At 48.8% G+C, this 15,838-nt stretch overlaps 3 protein-coding genes across 3 annotated transcripts; 1 reads left to right on the forward strand and 2 right to left on the reverse strand.

Moving 5' to 3' along the window:
• Positions 1-82: 82 nt before the first annotated feature.
• FMAN_04232 (putative importin-alpha export receptor) lies at positions 83-3,325 on the forward strand (the record flags this gene model as incomplete). Its single annotated transcript, XM_041829083.1, has 7 exons — positions 83-152; positions 235-377; positions 440-607; positions 667-837; positions 898-2,293; positions 2,342-2,645; positions 2,698-3,325. 7 exons carry the CDS (start codon positions 83-85, stop codon positions 3,323-3,325), a joined length of 2,880 nt encoding a protein of 959 aa, XP_041679881.1.
• Positions 3,326-4,151: 826 nt separating this feature from the next.
• FMAN_04231 (uncharacterized protein) lies at positions 4,152-6,011 on the reverse strand (the record flags this gene model as incomplete). The annotated part of the gene is made up of 4 exons (XM_041829084.1): positions 4,152-4,230; positions 4,292-5,667; positions 5,727-5,879; positions 5,940-6,011. 4 exons carry the CDS (start codon positions 6,009-6,011, stop codon positions 4,152-4,154), a joined length of 1,680 nt encoding a protein of 559 aa, XP_041679882.1.
• Positions 6,012-11,643: 5,632 nt separating this feature from the next.
• On the reverse strand, positions 11,644-13,580 carry FMAN_04230 (uncharacterized protein; the record flags this gene model as incomplete). The annotated part of the gene is made up of 4 exons (XM_041829085.1): positions 11,644-11,725; positions 11,789-12,414; positions 12,474-12,877; positions 12,923-13,580. 4 exons carry the CDS (start codon positions 13,578-13,580, stop codon positions 11,644-11,646), a joined length of 1,770 nt encoding a protein of 589 aa, XP_041679883.1.
• Positions 13,581-15,838: the final 2,258 nt, after the last annotated feature.

The raw sequence follows: 15,838 nt of genomic DNA on the forward strand, positions 1-15,838 counted from the left end.
CCATCACCACCGCTCATTTCTTTCTTCTCTTCGTCCTTTACCCTTCCCTCTTAAGGAGTCACCATATTAATACGTCCTCACCATGGCGGCCGATATTGGTCAGATCGCTCAACTTCTTGACGCAACTCTCGATCCTACAGAGCATCGTAAAGGTACTTGATCCGTTGCCCTGTCCCACTACTTTCGTTGCCCCGCGGTTTTGATTGGAAACTAATAAACAACCATCACCAACAGCCGAGACTGCCCTCAAGCAAGAGGCTACCAAACCGCAGTACTCTCTCAGCCTTCTCAACATTGTCAACTCCGGCACCCTACCGCCAAAGACTCGACTCGCTGCTGCATTAGCCTTCAAGAATTTTATTCGAACAAACTACGTGGTCCGTCTTGCCTTTTCCTCGACCGACCCTGCCCAGAATACTAAATCGCGAACTCCGTGTAGGACGAGGAAGGCAACTATAAGCTACCTCAAAATGAGGTTCAAGTCATCAAGGAGCGCCTCATAGGCCTCATGATCTCATCTCCCCCCAATATTCAGGCCCAGCTTGGTGACGCTATCAGCGTCATTGCAGACTCTGATTTCTGGCGGCGATGGGATACCCTTACCCAGGTGAGCTCGCAATATTGATGGGCATTCACAATATAATGTACTGACATCTTTTGGTGTAGGAACTCGTCAGTCGATTTTCCGCTACTGACCCCAAGGTCAACGTCGGTGTTCTCGAGGTTGCACATTCAATCTTTGCCAGATGGCGACCTCTCTTTCGAACAGACGAACTTTATATGGAGATCAATCATGTGATTGAGACCTTTGGACAAGCTTTCGTTCAACTTCTCGTGGTAAGTCATGGCGAGTGAATACTCTTGTCTGCTTCGTGCTCATGGTTTCTGGCGCATTAGACGATCGATAAGAAGATTGCCGAGAACAACGACAAGAAGGAAGTGCTGCATGGCTGGTTCGAGGCCTTGGACCTTCAAATCAAAATTCTCCATGACATGTCTTGTCATGATCTACCTCCTATCTTTGAGGAGAATCTCGGCAGCATCTCTGAGCTCCTTCACAAGTACCTTACCTACTCCAACCCCCTGTTGGAGACTGATGACGACACCGAGACGAGCATAGTTGATACGGTCAAGGCTGATATTTGCGAGATCCTCGAACTCTTCACCGTCAAATACGATGAGGATTTCTCCAAGTACTGTCAGCCTTTCATTGAGAAAGCGTGGAACCTTTTGTCTTCAACAGGCCCCGAGACCAAATACGACCTCATTGTCAGCAAAGCTCTGCATTTCCTCACCGCTATTGCGTCGTCTACACAACATTCAGGAATCTTCAACAGTGAGGATGTCTTGACGCAGATTGTCGAGAAGGTTATTCTGCCGAACGTGGCGCTCCGCGAATCGGATATCGAGCTATTTGAGGACGAGCCTATTGAATTCATTCGCAGGGATCTGGAGGGGTCTGATACAGACTCACGTCGTCGATCTGCTACCGATTTCCTTCGAAAGCTTCAGGAACGATTTGAAGCGCCTGTGACAACGGTGGTGTCCAAATATATCACTCACTACTTGTCTCAAGGAAGCAGTGATTGGAAGTCCAAGGATACTGCTATCTACCTCTTCCTGTCTATTGCTGCCAAGGGTGCGGTAACTGCTGCTCAAGGTGTAAAGACCGTTAACCCCCTTGTCAACGTCGTTGAATTTTTTGAGCAACACATTGCCCAAGATCTTGTTAGCACGCAAGGTATTGAACCAATCTCGAAGGTCGACGCCATCAAGTACCTCTACACTTTCCGAAGTCAGCTGTCCAAGGAGCAGTGGAAAGTGGCTCTAGGCCCTCTGATCCAGAACTTGAACTCAGATAACTACGTCGTCTACTCTTATGCTGCTATCGCAGTAGAGAGGGTGTTGTTTCTCACCGATGATTTGGGCAACCCCATGTTTCCTCGTGCAGACATTGAACCCTTCGCCAAGGATCTTCTCGGCCATCTTTTCAAGCTCATTGAAAAGGAATCAAGCCCCGCCAAGCTACAGGAGAACGAGTTTCTAATGCGTTGTGTCATGAGAATTTTGATCGTTATCAAAGACGGAGCTATTCCTCTGCTGGACAATGTGTTGACTCATCTCATCCTCATCACCAATGTTATGAAGCAAAACCCCAGCAACCCCCGCTTCTACTATTACCATTTCGAGGCCATTGGTGCTCTTGTCCGATATTGTGCCCCTAGCAATGCTGCTCTTTTCAACGAGAAGCTATGGGGGCCCTTCCACCAAATCTTGGTCGAGGATGTCACGGGTAGGTCACGCAGTTCCACGTTTGTGTATATTGCTAACATTTCCTCAGAATTTATGCAATATGTCTTCCAGATTCTTGCGCAGCTTCTCGAATCTAGCCCCTCTGAGACCATTTCGGAGAATTACAAGGCCCTGTTAGGCCCTCTCCTAAACCCCACACTTTGGGAGACTCGAGGAAACGTTCCTGCGTGCACACGTCTCTTGTCGGCTGTCATTCCTCGGGCGTCCCAGGCTATCCAGGCCGAGGGACAGATTGCGCCCGTGCTTGGAATCTTCCAGAAGCTGCTCAGTGGCAAAAAGTCCGAGGTACTTGCCTTTGACATCTTGGATTCCATTGTGAAGAGTTTTGAGCCGTAAGTCTTGCATTTCCACATGCTTGTATTGATATCTAACTCTTGGTTACAGAGCTGCCCTTAATGATTACTTCGGTACAATTCTCAGGCTACTCTACACGAAGCTTCAAGGAACCCCTGCCGAGTCTCTGAAACTCCGCTTTGTCCGCTTCTACCATCTTGTATCTGCTCGTCTTGAGGCTGGCTATGGAGCAGACTACTTCATCCAGCAGTCAAACTCAGTAGAGGATGGTGTTTTCACCAAGGTCTACCCTGTTTTTGTCCTTGGTGAAACAGAGAAACTTGCACGCCCAGTTGATCGAAAGGTTGCAGTTGTCTCTCTTACCAAGACTCTGTGTGACTCGTCATCGTTTGCTCGACAGTTCGCGAAGGGCTGGGCCAACAGCTGTCGCAAGCTTCTTTCACTACTTGTTAACCCCCCTACTGTAGCTGCTGGCGCTGGTGATGAGGTCGTTGCGGAAGCAGATGTTGATGACATTGGCTTCGGCATGTCCTTCACTGCACTCAACACCTGCAGAGTATTGGCTAAGGATGATTTCCCCGAGGTTCTGGACGTCACCAAGTGGGTAAAGGAGTACATGGCCAGCGCCAATCAGCGACATGGCGGCGCAATTGAGCGCTTCGTCGGTGAGCGATTGAGCCCTGAGGAGCAAGAGGCCATCGCCAAGTATATCCGATAAACTAGAGGGATGTGGTACGATGCATGTGGATGATGAAAAGGGGCCGAGGTCATCCTTTTATGGATGTTGGATGATATTGAATGGGCTTTACGAAGAATACCAGGACCCGAAGGAGGTTCGTGAATCCAATTGATGGATTTGACACGCAAGACAAAAAGGATGACAGTTGAGCAACCAAGCCAGCAACACGAATAGAGGGCTGCGAAGAACCCACATCAAGTGAGGACAAATTCCGAGTTCCAACCCCTGAGAACCATTCGCCAGTGATTTTATGTTCGTGACAATGCTATCACGTCAAAAGTAGTTTTAAAATGTATTAGATGGATGATGCTCTGGCCGTGGAATGACCTTTGTATGATGTCTATGGGGTTGTATATGCCAATGCCCATCAGAATCAAAGACACCGAGCAATGCTTGTGGAGACAGAAAGTCATCCGTGAACAGTAAACGCCTGGGGCCACGTACCCAATGGCCCCTTATCTCCGTCATAAGAGTCGTGACAATGCCATCGTTTGGTATCAAAATCATACAAGCAGCTAGGCTGCACCAAAAACTGCCCATATCCTTATCATATGCAATTGCATAACAGCAAAATTCAGAACTAGATATCGCTTCAGAGTCGTCAGAAACTTCCGCCATGGGGTCGAGTATTGTGGGATCGTCTCAGTATGTGGTCTCGTTGGTTCTTGGAAATGGCAATCTCAGAAGAAGGTGCCGCCTCTGCTGACAACGCCAACACTGTTGCGCCACCCACATCTGGTGGTGACATCACCAGAGTTTTGGTCTTGGTCTTGGTCTCGGGTGGGCACTGCAGTCCTTTCTGGATTCAGTGTCCCACATGGTAGGGCCGAGGGCTGGAGGTCGATCTCGCTGCTTCTCCGGGAACTCCTCCCACTAGCGTTCGTCTGGACGAACAGTAAGCTGCTGGTGCTCGATAGTCTTTTGGTAAATTCGGTGAAACTCAACCTTTTGGTAGCAGTGCTTGAAGTGGAGAGACGCTTGTCTCCGTTCGACATCAACGAGGAATCATCAGACACCTTGCTTGGGGGTGCAGTCAATTCCAGCCTGGCCATGTTGGCAATCATTTGAGGGGTGCTGTTGGTCCTCTGTGTGGGGTTCGGCCTCGTTTTAGCATGTGCAGTGTGCGGTCGTATAGGAGGTGACTGGGGTATCATCGGAGTCCTCGATACCGAAGAACGGCTGGATGGTGATAACGGTGCTGGGTCACGACGATCAGCAATAAACTGCAATGCCCTCTGTGTTGTCGAAGGTATCAAGGCCGGACCTCGTCGATCAGGAACCCCTCCGTACGCATCCTCATCTAAATCGTCCGAATCGCTATCATCATCCTGGCTAGAACTGTCAGAGGCCTCGAAAGCACTGCGCATTGCCAATTGTTGGGCTCGTTCGGCTTCTGCCCTCTGTTTCATTTTGTCGTCAGCTTCTCGCATCAATGCATCAAATCGAGCTAAGGAGCTCAGCTTCTCCTCGCCAGGCACCTCTCGCTCAGAACCAGGAATGCATCGCATCTGAAACGCTCTGTCCAAGATGGTTTCACGTGGCCCAGGCGGAGAGCTAGACTCTATCGCAGCGATAGATGGATGTGGCGGCTGAGAGCCAATACTGCTGCGACCGCGGATTGGCGAGCTCATTGTGGATGATCTTCCTTGCGCGGAGGTCCACCCCTCGATGAATTCCCCTTGATAATCTCCTGTAGTGTTGACAGGGGATGGCAAATCAGTTGGAAGGACCGTAGTGTAGTGCTGCCCAGGGATCGGGAAATTCATTTGCTGAATTGGATAATTGTTGCTCGAAGGAGAGGAGACATCACTGCGTTTTGATCGTAAACTGGGGGATTCAGAACTGAATGTGAGGGGCCGCTCTCTGGTGGTGGTGGTGGTTGTAGTTGTTGATTGTGTGTTGATAGAGCTCTTATGTTGAAGACTCCGTGGATCAGACCGGCCAGATTTGTTACCACTAGTCGGCCGGGAGAAATAATCGGAGGCATCGCGAGACATCGAGGCAAAGGGGTTGGAGAACTGGGGTGACATTGGGCTCTCTGGACTCATCGGAGATTTTCGAGCAAGAATGTTGCGTGCCCACTCATGTAAACTGACATGATGATCGTCTGGAGGCGTGCGAAACCACAGGGTCGTCGCGCTAGCTTCTTTGCTCGATGATATGAGACCGGCAGCCCGGCTCGAACGTCGTTTCTTTTCTTTGTCGGCAACGGAGATGACGAGAGTAGGAAGAACGGGACCTTGTTTGCGATGATTGATCTGCTGGACCTGACAATCGGTGATAGAGTTCACTGGCCATTGCTGGATTGGCTCATTATCGTCCTGAAATTCCAATGGGGTCAGCTGGGAAACATCGGACAAGATACTTATGGGCTTCATACCTTGTGTTTATAGATGAGTATGCAGGATTCTTCTATGGGTAGTTTGGGGAAAGATCTACTGCCCCCAAGACTGTTGTTGCGACCGTTGGAGATAAACTGTGACTGACTAGGGCCACCTCTGGTGTTACGCCTACCAACGACAACATATCGCAGCTTTTTCGGAGGACTGTGAGTTTGGGTGACAAATAGAGCAGCGCGATAAAGGAGACTAACCTTCCAAACAGCTCTTCCAAGTATCTGGCCGCGTTCCGGAGGGACCAGGAGCATCCCCTCCAAGTTATCCATGGTGAGTGAGCACGGTAAGAATATGCGCAACGCAAACCATGGGGACAATGTCAAGTCGGACTGGTTGATGCCAAAAGAAGCCAGCAAGTGGGATCACAGTCGCATCATGAGAACTGAATCATCCACGGAAGCCAATAGAGGGATAGAGTATCCCGACAAGCCAAGACTAGCAGAAAACAAACAAGCTCCCAGAAACAAAACTGAGAAGTATGGCTAATCGAAAACAAGCTGAGCGCAGAAAGACGAGACCGAAAAACCGTTGAGTTGGAATGCAGAGAAGAAAATTAGAAGAGTCGAAAGATCCAATGATGCTTGTGGCAACCGGACAGAAGCAAACTAAAGGGGACTCGGCCGGATAATGGAAGGTTCGGCAGCTGCTCGGAGACGGGACGGGCAGATCGGAGTAGCCAATTAAGGTACGCTACTAAAAGGTAAGGTACTCAGGACAAAATTAAGTTAGTCGTAGGCTTAGGTGCGAAGAGTAGTAGGTTAGTAGGTAAAAAGGAAGGTAACAACCATCCCGTTGTCTCGTCTTGTCTTGCTCAGAAAGTCGAATGGGATATAAAAGGAGACCTAAAAGGGTTGGTTGTTTGATGAAGAAGGGTTTTCGTTGGCGGCTTACTTCCCTAGACTACCTACCTAGGTACCTACTGTACCTACTGTACCTACGAAAGACACAAACGTTAGTTAGGTACCTGGGTAGTTCAGCTCGTTGGCTGGCCGTCTGATGAGGTCCTCTTTCTTTCATCGGATTGGATTTCTTTTAACCGACCTCCACCAGCCCCTGTTGGAGATGGGATGGATGCGGGAAGAGGGGGGCCATGATTAGATGGCCTCAGCTTCTGGACCTAATCCATCCTGGACAGCCCGTGGACGAGACATGGTTAGCACGAGGTTCACCTTTAAGGAGGATCCACCCTAGGAAGACCGGGGGTACGAGGGTCGATGCGGGTGGACTGGTACTAAGGCAGGTACGGAGGAGGATGCGTTACAGACAGGAGTCAGGCGAAATGAACTAAAAGTCTCGAACAGAAATGGAAGGAACAGCCTGAGCACCGCTGCACCGGTACAGTGGCTTCTCCAGGCATGCACAGTACTAATATCCTAGAGTTCAGCGAACACAACTTGCCCGGCTCCAGGTCCATACAGTCTTGTCTAGTAGGTAGTAGTCACCAGCATCGCTGAAAGAAAGGAAGACGTACGGATAGGTAGTTGACCCAGCCTGTAACCTCCTCGATTACTACTGGGTCCCTACCTATTTCAAGCCCTAGGCAACTTATAGTAGTAAGTCCCTGCTGACCACAGTACCGACTTGCTCATGCACCTGGGGCACGTACCTAGCTACCTACCTGTAGGTAGTGACTAAAACTTTTAGGGGACAATGCTGGTCTTTACTCTTTTCTGTCTGTGGTGGGATGGTGGGAGGACTGAGCGCAGATATCATATTGAGATCTTACAAAGTTTCAAGAAAAGTTAGTATCTGACCGTATTACCTGAGATTCTGCATCAACAACGTCGGGGAGCAAGAAAATAAGAACTGAACACACATTTAAGTTATGTCAGGAAATTCCCAATTATGGATAACTTTTGAGAAACTAGGCGGTTAGTCGGTCAACAAACAGTTCATCCCAGATGAAACTGACTCGGGTAAGCCTGGTGGATCGACCATGTTACTCTATGTACGCCAGGAGAATTTGACAACTGATTATTCCCAGGTATGTACCCCTGTGCTTACATATGTAGTGCCTACCTTGCTTGCCAGGTCGGAAGGGCATTTAGACGTGGGGACAATTCAATTCTCCTTTCCCTCAGTTCTTGAAGCTGTAGAAAAAGAATGTCTCGATGGGCGAAATCGGCAAGCAAATTCAGGCCGATAACTTAGTAAGTAGGTAGAACGGGAAGCCGTAAAGGAGACTCAGCCCATATATTGATAAGAAACCCTCTCCTTCAGTCACCAGCGCGTTTGAAGTTAAGCACTGCCCAGGTGCCTCATGTAAGCTTGGTAGGGTAGGTACCTAAGATATCGTTCCAACCTGTTTGCTGCAGGTAGCACGACTCAGGATACCTTAGCGCTTCTGGCAAGATTACGGCCACGTTATTCTCTGAATCTGAATGCTCACCTCACCTTCGTAAGCCACGAAGTGACTTGGTGGGCCGATCTCGCCGCTGGAATCTCTCTGCTCCAGCACCTTCAACACTCCCAGCTACATTTTGTCCTTCCGACGTCTGATTGCCCGTTATTCCCTCCAAGTCCTCATGAGATACGGGTGTAAACTCCAAGCCCATGTGGCCGCTCATGGTAAATCATGTTTTCAGGTATTCCCGACATTGATCGGTCCCAGGAGAACTGGCAACTACCTATGTATGGGGTATGTCTGTGAACACTATATCTGAGAAGCAAACGACATGATGAGGGTCGTAAACCGAAAATGGAAGACCAACTTTCGCCCATGGGTTCCGTGCCCATGTCACCGTGCACATACTGACGCTTGAGCCATTAATCATATTAACCCATGCCTGGATCGCCTAGGTGTTTCTCATCGCACGGTAATGCACTGAGTGCGGTATGTCATCTACAGGGATGCCCCAAGATCGAAAAAGCAAAGGCCTGCCTTATATCAATGTGCCTATCCGTAGTCGTAGTCGCTGCCTCCTGGTGTTTGAGTTGAAAGGAAAGAATCAAGAGCTTCAAGCCTCATCGACAGCGCTTTACATACGATTAAAGATCTTCGGAATACAGTTCAATCACGATCCATCTTAAGTGTTTTGCCGGTTCTTAAGGAGCCAGCACGTGGCCAAGGTCAGCACATCTGGTTGCTCTAACGCCGCGCTACCCCCACAGGCTCTAGGGCTCCATCGAAGATACTTAAGATAACTACCCAACCCTCAGAGAGCAAGAAAACATAGGACTTTATTTAATGTGCGGTGTCAAAAAAAACTCAGCAAAAGGTATCCTAAACTAGCAAAGATACCCTAAATTCATACTACATTCCCTAAGTCCTTTTATCATTCAGGATTCAGGTCCTGGGTTTTCTTTCCCTCTAGGCCTACCTAACTACTAAGGTACCTATGGTTTGATCTGGGACGCTGTACGGATAGTCTGCTATGGATGGTATCTATCTACATTTTGTCCTATAATTTTAATGGACAGACTGGCAGAGTCCGTCGCCCATTTTACACGCGGCGCCGGCCCATCCCGCCAATGGCCAAATCTTTCATAACGAAGGTAACATCAAGACATTTGTACACATGTAGTACTGTATGTAGTTCGGTAAACCAAAGCAACGGATTTTCCCCGGACTGTAGACTGGTGTTCGTGGCCACCATTCGGCCTTAACCTATGTTTGAGTATCAACAACGTACAGAGTAGGAGAAGTCGTTAAAATAGAAATAATATAGCACTCACTCTTTGATGATGCTGACTGTTCCTTTGGGCTGAGCGTCTGGTTGCATGGTACAATACCAGGCAGTCAGGCACAGAGTATCCGTACCTAAGGTAAACACAACACAATTACGGAGTACAATGAAATCCAAGTGCCCAGCCCTCCGGCGGCCGTTCCTGGTCCACTAAGCAGGGGTCATGGAAACATCAAATCCTGTCAGGATATTTCCAGGGGTCTCAAGGTGGCATCGACATCACTCTGGCCTTTTGCTCTTCGTCCTCTTCTTAGAGGATACAATTCCTCCATGTATCATCGTCAGATAACACGATGCCTAGCGACAGTGTTCAGAACATAAACCAATATCGAGTAGTCTTCTACCCTCGCGTCAGTGCAATATTAATATGATCATGACCCTGTTCGGAACAGGCTTGTTGACCCCTTTCTTACTGTTGAAAGACATGCTGCCGCCTCAAACAACATCTTTGATTGTCTCAACAATGTCAACTCTGCCTCCACTTCGGCCCTTCCTTTCTACCTCGGCCTTGCTCTTCATCCGTCTTTGGTTCCCGCGTCGTCCGTGAGCCATGACTGCTCCAACGTCAGGGGGGAACAGCCGTCAGGGTCTTAGCGTCTCTACGGGGTACATGGCTCGATAACGCCCGGTTCAGAACCATGTGTCGACAGGGGTTCAAAGGAAGCCAAGGAGGAGAAGTCTCGATGGCAACGAATAGACAAATCAATAATCAGTTCCGAAAATCGGGAATACTCTATGACTTTGTGTATGTTATTCTGTGCTGAACCAAGTGGAGTGGTGTTGATTCGCTTCACCGTCCAAAATGCATCGGCGGCGGCGGCGGCTCTGAGAGATTCATTGGGATTCGTAACTAAGGCACAGCTTATCTTCTAAGTTGAATCCTCGAGAGGAACTCCGAGTAAGTTGATCTTTCCCAAATCTGCAAAGAGGCTCAACTCTTTCATCCGCCACTTTGGATGTCAAGAAATGTATTCCATAGGAGATCCGAATGTTTCTGACTTAGTGGTTACTTTAAATGCCGCCTCTTTGATCCGTCTCTTGGTGTGGATGGGATGAGTGATTAGGGTACATTTACCCAATACATTCCTTCAAAGTCCACCAGTAAGGCTTATGACATTGTCTCCGGCCGAGCACTTTGACGAACCTATAGCTGAAGTCGTCGTGTATTATCCACAGCCGCAGATGCCTGTTTAAAGTCGGATAAGGGCTCTGTGATATCAGACTTAGATCTAAGTCCCCCGAGCTACACGCAGATAGATCCATGAACATCTACTCGTGTAGCCCAGTATCTCAGATGCTGTTGTGCGTTGATAGGCTATTGAGTGCTAACCATGGGTCATTACCGTGTCGACTCCTTGACTATTTCTAGTCTTGCATTTGCTAGATTGTAGTTCTCTCAGTTTCCATACAAGATCGATCTTGCGGATGCACAAATGGCGTGCCGTCCCGCGCTTGGCCTGGCCACCATCTCATCCATCTGCCCTGGTCCCAGTATCGCAAGGTCAGTTCATGCAGGCACTGCTGATAGTGAACTTAAATTTTATATTTAAGCTGAGGAATCTTTGTTCTAAATCCAGGCCTTATACTCCGTATAGGCAGGCCAGAATACTGAATTAGAAGAATCTGTAGAACTCCAAGCAACAAACAACGAAGGCAACCAGCCTGCATAACAACTTTGTTTTATGGTATTAACTAGTTGTGATTGCAAGAATTCGTTCGGATCACATCATTGATAGCAGTCAATGTACCGCGCCTTAACTACCAACCTAGGCGACCACTTTTGTTAGAAATGTTGTGAGGAACGATTTCGCAGTCTGTCTTGTCCAGCGCAAGTTAAGCTTTCGCACACGAAGGACACTCGCTCCGGGCTACCAAGGTCTAAACGAACAGAAACCGGGTTGTGAAGATAGGATTTCACATTCATGCGCCTGTCTACCTGAATACGGTAGGATGAGACACTTAACATATTCAGACATCTCGTTTTACACATCACCCACCATCCAGACCCAACGCCGAGACAATCGATGGCCGTTTCCCCGATTCGTCAAGGCCCATGATGATTATGATCGTGCCGGCGTAAGCAATCTTGGTGTGTTATACTTCCGTACATCCGCTTCCATCTACTCTATAAGCCAAACGCAAAGCACGCCCGCCGTGTTCTTCCTGCCAAAAAAAAGTCACTTGAATGCGTCAGGAGTCTTTGACGTTACCGCATTCATCGTTCCTCTGCTGTCCAACCGTTGCCTGCTTGATTATGACGAGCCCTTAATTCAACACTGGCCGTTTTGTTGGACCAACTGGGATTCGTGTTAGCTGTTGACTTACTCATTGGGTCTCCGTGGTAACGCAAGAACACTCACATCTTTATTCGGCCATCGTCTCCCGCTGACGCTAGCATATACGAGTCGGTAGGATTCCATGCAACAGCATTGCAGCGGGGATGATGGCCATGTAGGCGCTCGACTGCCGCACCCGTGTTTTTATGCCATATAACGATGTTACCATCTTCACTACCACTTAGGACAAAACTCTCGTTGGCTCCACCAAACGAGCATCGAATTAGATAGTCTCCGCCTGTATGACCGAAAAACTTCTGGACCGAATTCCGCGTCAAGAGGTCAATGAGCTGAGCTTCACCGTCGCACTTATTGACAAGAAGATGACGCGAGTCTTGGCTGATGTTGACTGATGTCGGTCGGGCTTTAAGTTCCATATCAAACTCCAGTTCTCGTGTAACAGCGTTATAGACGTGGATTGTCTGCTGATTGTCCACAGCCACGAGCCAGCGACCGTCTGGCGATCCACATAGGTCCTGGACTCTATGCTTTACCCCCCACTCGTACTGCTCACTCGTATCCAGGTTCAGAGTTCGAAGGCTGTAATTAGGATCTAGCGTTCCAACGACCAGTGACCGACTGTCCTGAGCCCAGACGCAGCCGCTCACAGGCTCCTCAAATTTAGGAAATTTCCTGATCAAAGTCCCGTCCTAAGCTCACTGTTAGTGCTGCTTTCGGGTATGAGAATGAGGAGTTGTTAATAACTCACATTAGTAGTCCACAATCTTGCATGCCCGTCCCTCGAGCAGCAGAGAATCAGAGAATCGTCAGGGCTAAAAACAATGTTTCCGACGCCGCCATCATGGCCGTCAAGAGACTCTAAGACTTTAAATGTGCGTGTATCCCATATCATAACTTCTGGGCTACTGCCGCACGCCGCCATCTTGGCTCCGTCATGGGAGAATTGTACTTGCCAAATCTCATCGGCCATATTCGAAAGCTCCAATGCGACCTCTGTTGGAAAGTTGCGTCTGTCACAGAAGTGGTCTGAGTAGAGCGAAGGCGATAACGCTTCAGTATGGTATAGACAGGTGTCGATCTGACTCTGCTTAACCTGCTCAAGAAGGACTGCCAGGCGATTTTCAGGGAGCATGACCGACGGTGATATGCATTCTTTACATGTCAGCAGGGAATCGAACAATTCAACAGGATACGTACTTGATAACTCCGAGAGCAACAGCTTTCGAGATTGGCCATTCGCACCATCCCACTCAGCCTTTGCCATAAGATCCTCGACCGAACGACACATGAGTAGACCTGATAGGAAATGCAGTTTACCAGTGTCATGGGATAACGGGGTCAACTCGCTTCGAAGTACTATCAGAGCCTTGCTTGTATCTTTCTGCTCCAGAAGTTCCAGAAACTTCTGTTGTCGTAACCAAAACCTCATGGCGTTGGGATCCGCGCCAGGTGCTAATACAAGGCCATTACCTAGGCCTTCAGTCTCCAACGAAGCGCCAGCAAGCAACTCTTCGGCCACGGGCCATGACCCGGTCAGAACAGCAGATCTGAAGCCGGCTACTGTTGGACTTTCCAGTTCGTAGCCACTCTCTTGGCTCACATTATCTGCGGCAGTCCGGTATCCCATGTCTGATAAAGCTTGTATCAATAGTCGGGTTACCTCCTCACGGTCATGGCCAAAATACTTTGAGGATCGTTCGTTGCGTCTAAGGACCGATGTGTTCTTATCTCGAGCTGAAGATCCGTTCATGGCAGTCTTGTTACCGTTTGTGACCCCTGAAAACACTTCACTTGATCCATTGGATATTCCTAAAGGAGCACCATTATGGGGATCAAGAATGTCACTGCCACCCATGGTGACGTTCCCTCTTCGTCGCTTTGCCCTGGGCTCAGCGATAAGATGACCGTCTGGCGTGTAGGATCGGCCGGTTGACGGTTCGAAACGGCGGTCAGGAGCCGGGGAGCGTTGACGTCGTCCGAGTATCCGAGCCGGTACTTGACCCGGAAGTCCTTCAAATCTGGCAGCCGAAGAATCTATATTCGCGATGCCAGTCTGTGTCTGATTCCGGTTTTGTCGATGGGGTTGGGGCGCGGTTGCGTTAGCCGGGGAGACGGCGGAGGAATGGGCGGAAGCAGTAGTGTTAGAAAAGTTCGAGAGAAGATGTGGCGTGTCTGGATCACTGGAAGTGGTGTCGTGGAGATTTGGGTGCGATGGCTCGCCGGAGGAGTCCAGGACGGCCTCTCCGCGGTTTCCTGCCGCGGTGGAATCTGGGGTAGCTTGATTAGTAGAAAACTGGCTTCAACCAGAAAATGCAGTTCAGGCAAAGTAATGAAACAACAATAAGGCGAGCACGATGACAAAGGGCAGGATGGATGTGAAGAGTCGTGGTATTGTGATGTAAGGTAGGTAGTGTAGGTATGTAATGGATGGTGGTTGGAAGCGGGAGGTGGAGGTGGTGGCGCTTGATAGGTAAGGTAGGTAGGTACCTAGGTAGGTTATGTTAGCAGCTGGGGTCAGTTAGCAAGGAGTGTGTGCATGTGACGAGGTAAAGATGCTAGAAGAAACCGCCGTCTTGATCTCTTATACATTAGTAGCTTGAGAAAGCCAGATACGATTCATGTCAATATTTATGAGTTCCAACGAGATCATCGGAGCTATCACTGTGGGCTTATTGACTACGTCCGCAGCTATGGTGTTATGTGTTGAGGTATGGCAGAGCTGTCTGAAGGAGAAGCATCCAAGGGTGTTCACGGCTCCCCAATTAGCACCCCGACAGGCGACAACAGAGGTGTACAGCACACCCAAGCTCATCTGCAACCCAGGTCTCCCCTGGAACAATTGCTCATTGTGGCTGACATTGAGGGCATAAACACCGGGATTTATGAATCAGAGGGCGCAATGAGTGGAGGCTTGCGAGACGAGATAACCTATTCAGCATTGCCTCTGTTTCCTACCTACTTTGATATCCCATCGCTTTTGATGGGTATTTTTCTTTCCCATACCCCAAAGAATAAATTATTTAGGCATGCATTCTCTTGTTGACTGCTAACCAACTCAAAGACCGCATGGAACCTCTTACCCATCCATCAGTTAGCGTCTCTGGCTTAAGACGCAGTGTCAACCCCACACCACTGCAGCCTTAGCTGATGACGTTCAAATCATATCGTCACCGCAAATGATGAGACACTCCCGAGTCCTGGACTGCGCCTGGCTGTGTGAAATCCCGATAATGTCTTACAGTGTGCTTTTCTTCGAGAGGGTGACCAGAAACTTTTATGTTCTTACTGCTCCTCTGCTGCAAGCCAATACATGTCCTACCACCATGCTGACAGTTCTCGAGCAAGCTACTGTATCAGTACCCGTTACTTTGGTAGCTACCCATGTACCGGCTTATCATGCACAAGACGGACATCTTGTGGTTGTAGCTCATCCACTACTTCCGCATTTCATGCACATGACCCTTCCCCTATACCATGTTAGGGTCTAGATACAACTTCTTTTTCTTGTCAAATTAACAAATTAGAACTGAGGCATGGCTATCTAAGGTCTATCGCCGCCTGAAGGCTGGCATCGAAAGACCCGGCAAGAACTGATTGTATAAGCAAGGGTCTAATAGTGCAAGTGTCCTTGAAGCACCATATTGAAATATGTAAAGCACCAACGAAATATGATTGACAAAAACAAATGAACCGCTCCTGGGTTTGGCTGAATAGGATCACATACATACTAAACCCAAAGTCCATTTTAGGTCGCTTTCTGAATGTACCTTCGAACGGGTGTACCTGGGGTTCGAACATCTACCGGTACCTAAATCGAGGCCTCCAGCCAGGAAACAGTATCGCCATGGTTTCTCTTAGGTATGCCGCCTCGAGGAAGGCAACCATTTTTATCTTTGGGGACCATCACAGGCTGACGTGTTCATCAGGCTACAGAGTTCTGAGCTTCCAGCCAGAATGATATTCAGGGTCGTCACGTGCAATATCATTGATGGGAACGCTAAGCTTTTGGACCAGTTATGTAAGGCAATAAAAGCTGAGATTGGGAATTCCTGCGCCACACTATGTGGCACAATGTAAGGACGTAATGCGGCGCGCAATTCTTAGTGCCATTAG

The sequence above is a fragment of the Fusarium mangiferae genome, assembly GCF_900044065.1.
Source record: "Fusarium mangiferae strain MRC7560 genome assembly, contig: FMAN_scaffold003, whole genome shotgun sequence".
In the NCBI taxonomy this organism is placed as follows: Eukaryota; Fungi; Ascomycota; class Sordariomycetes; order Hypocreales; family Nectriaceae; genus Fusarium; species Fusarium mangiferae.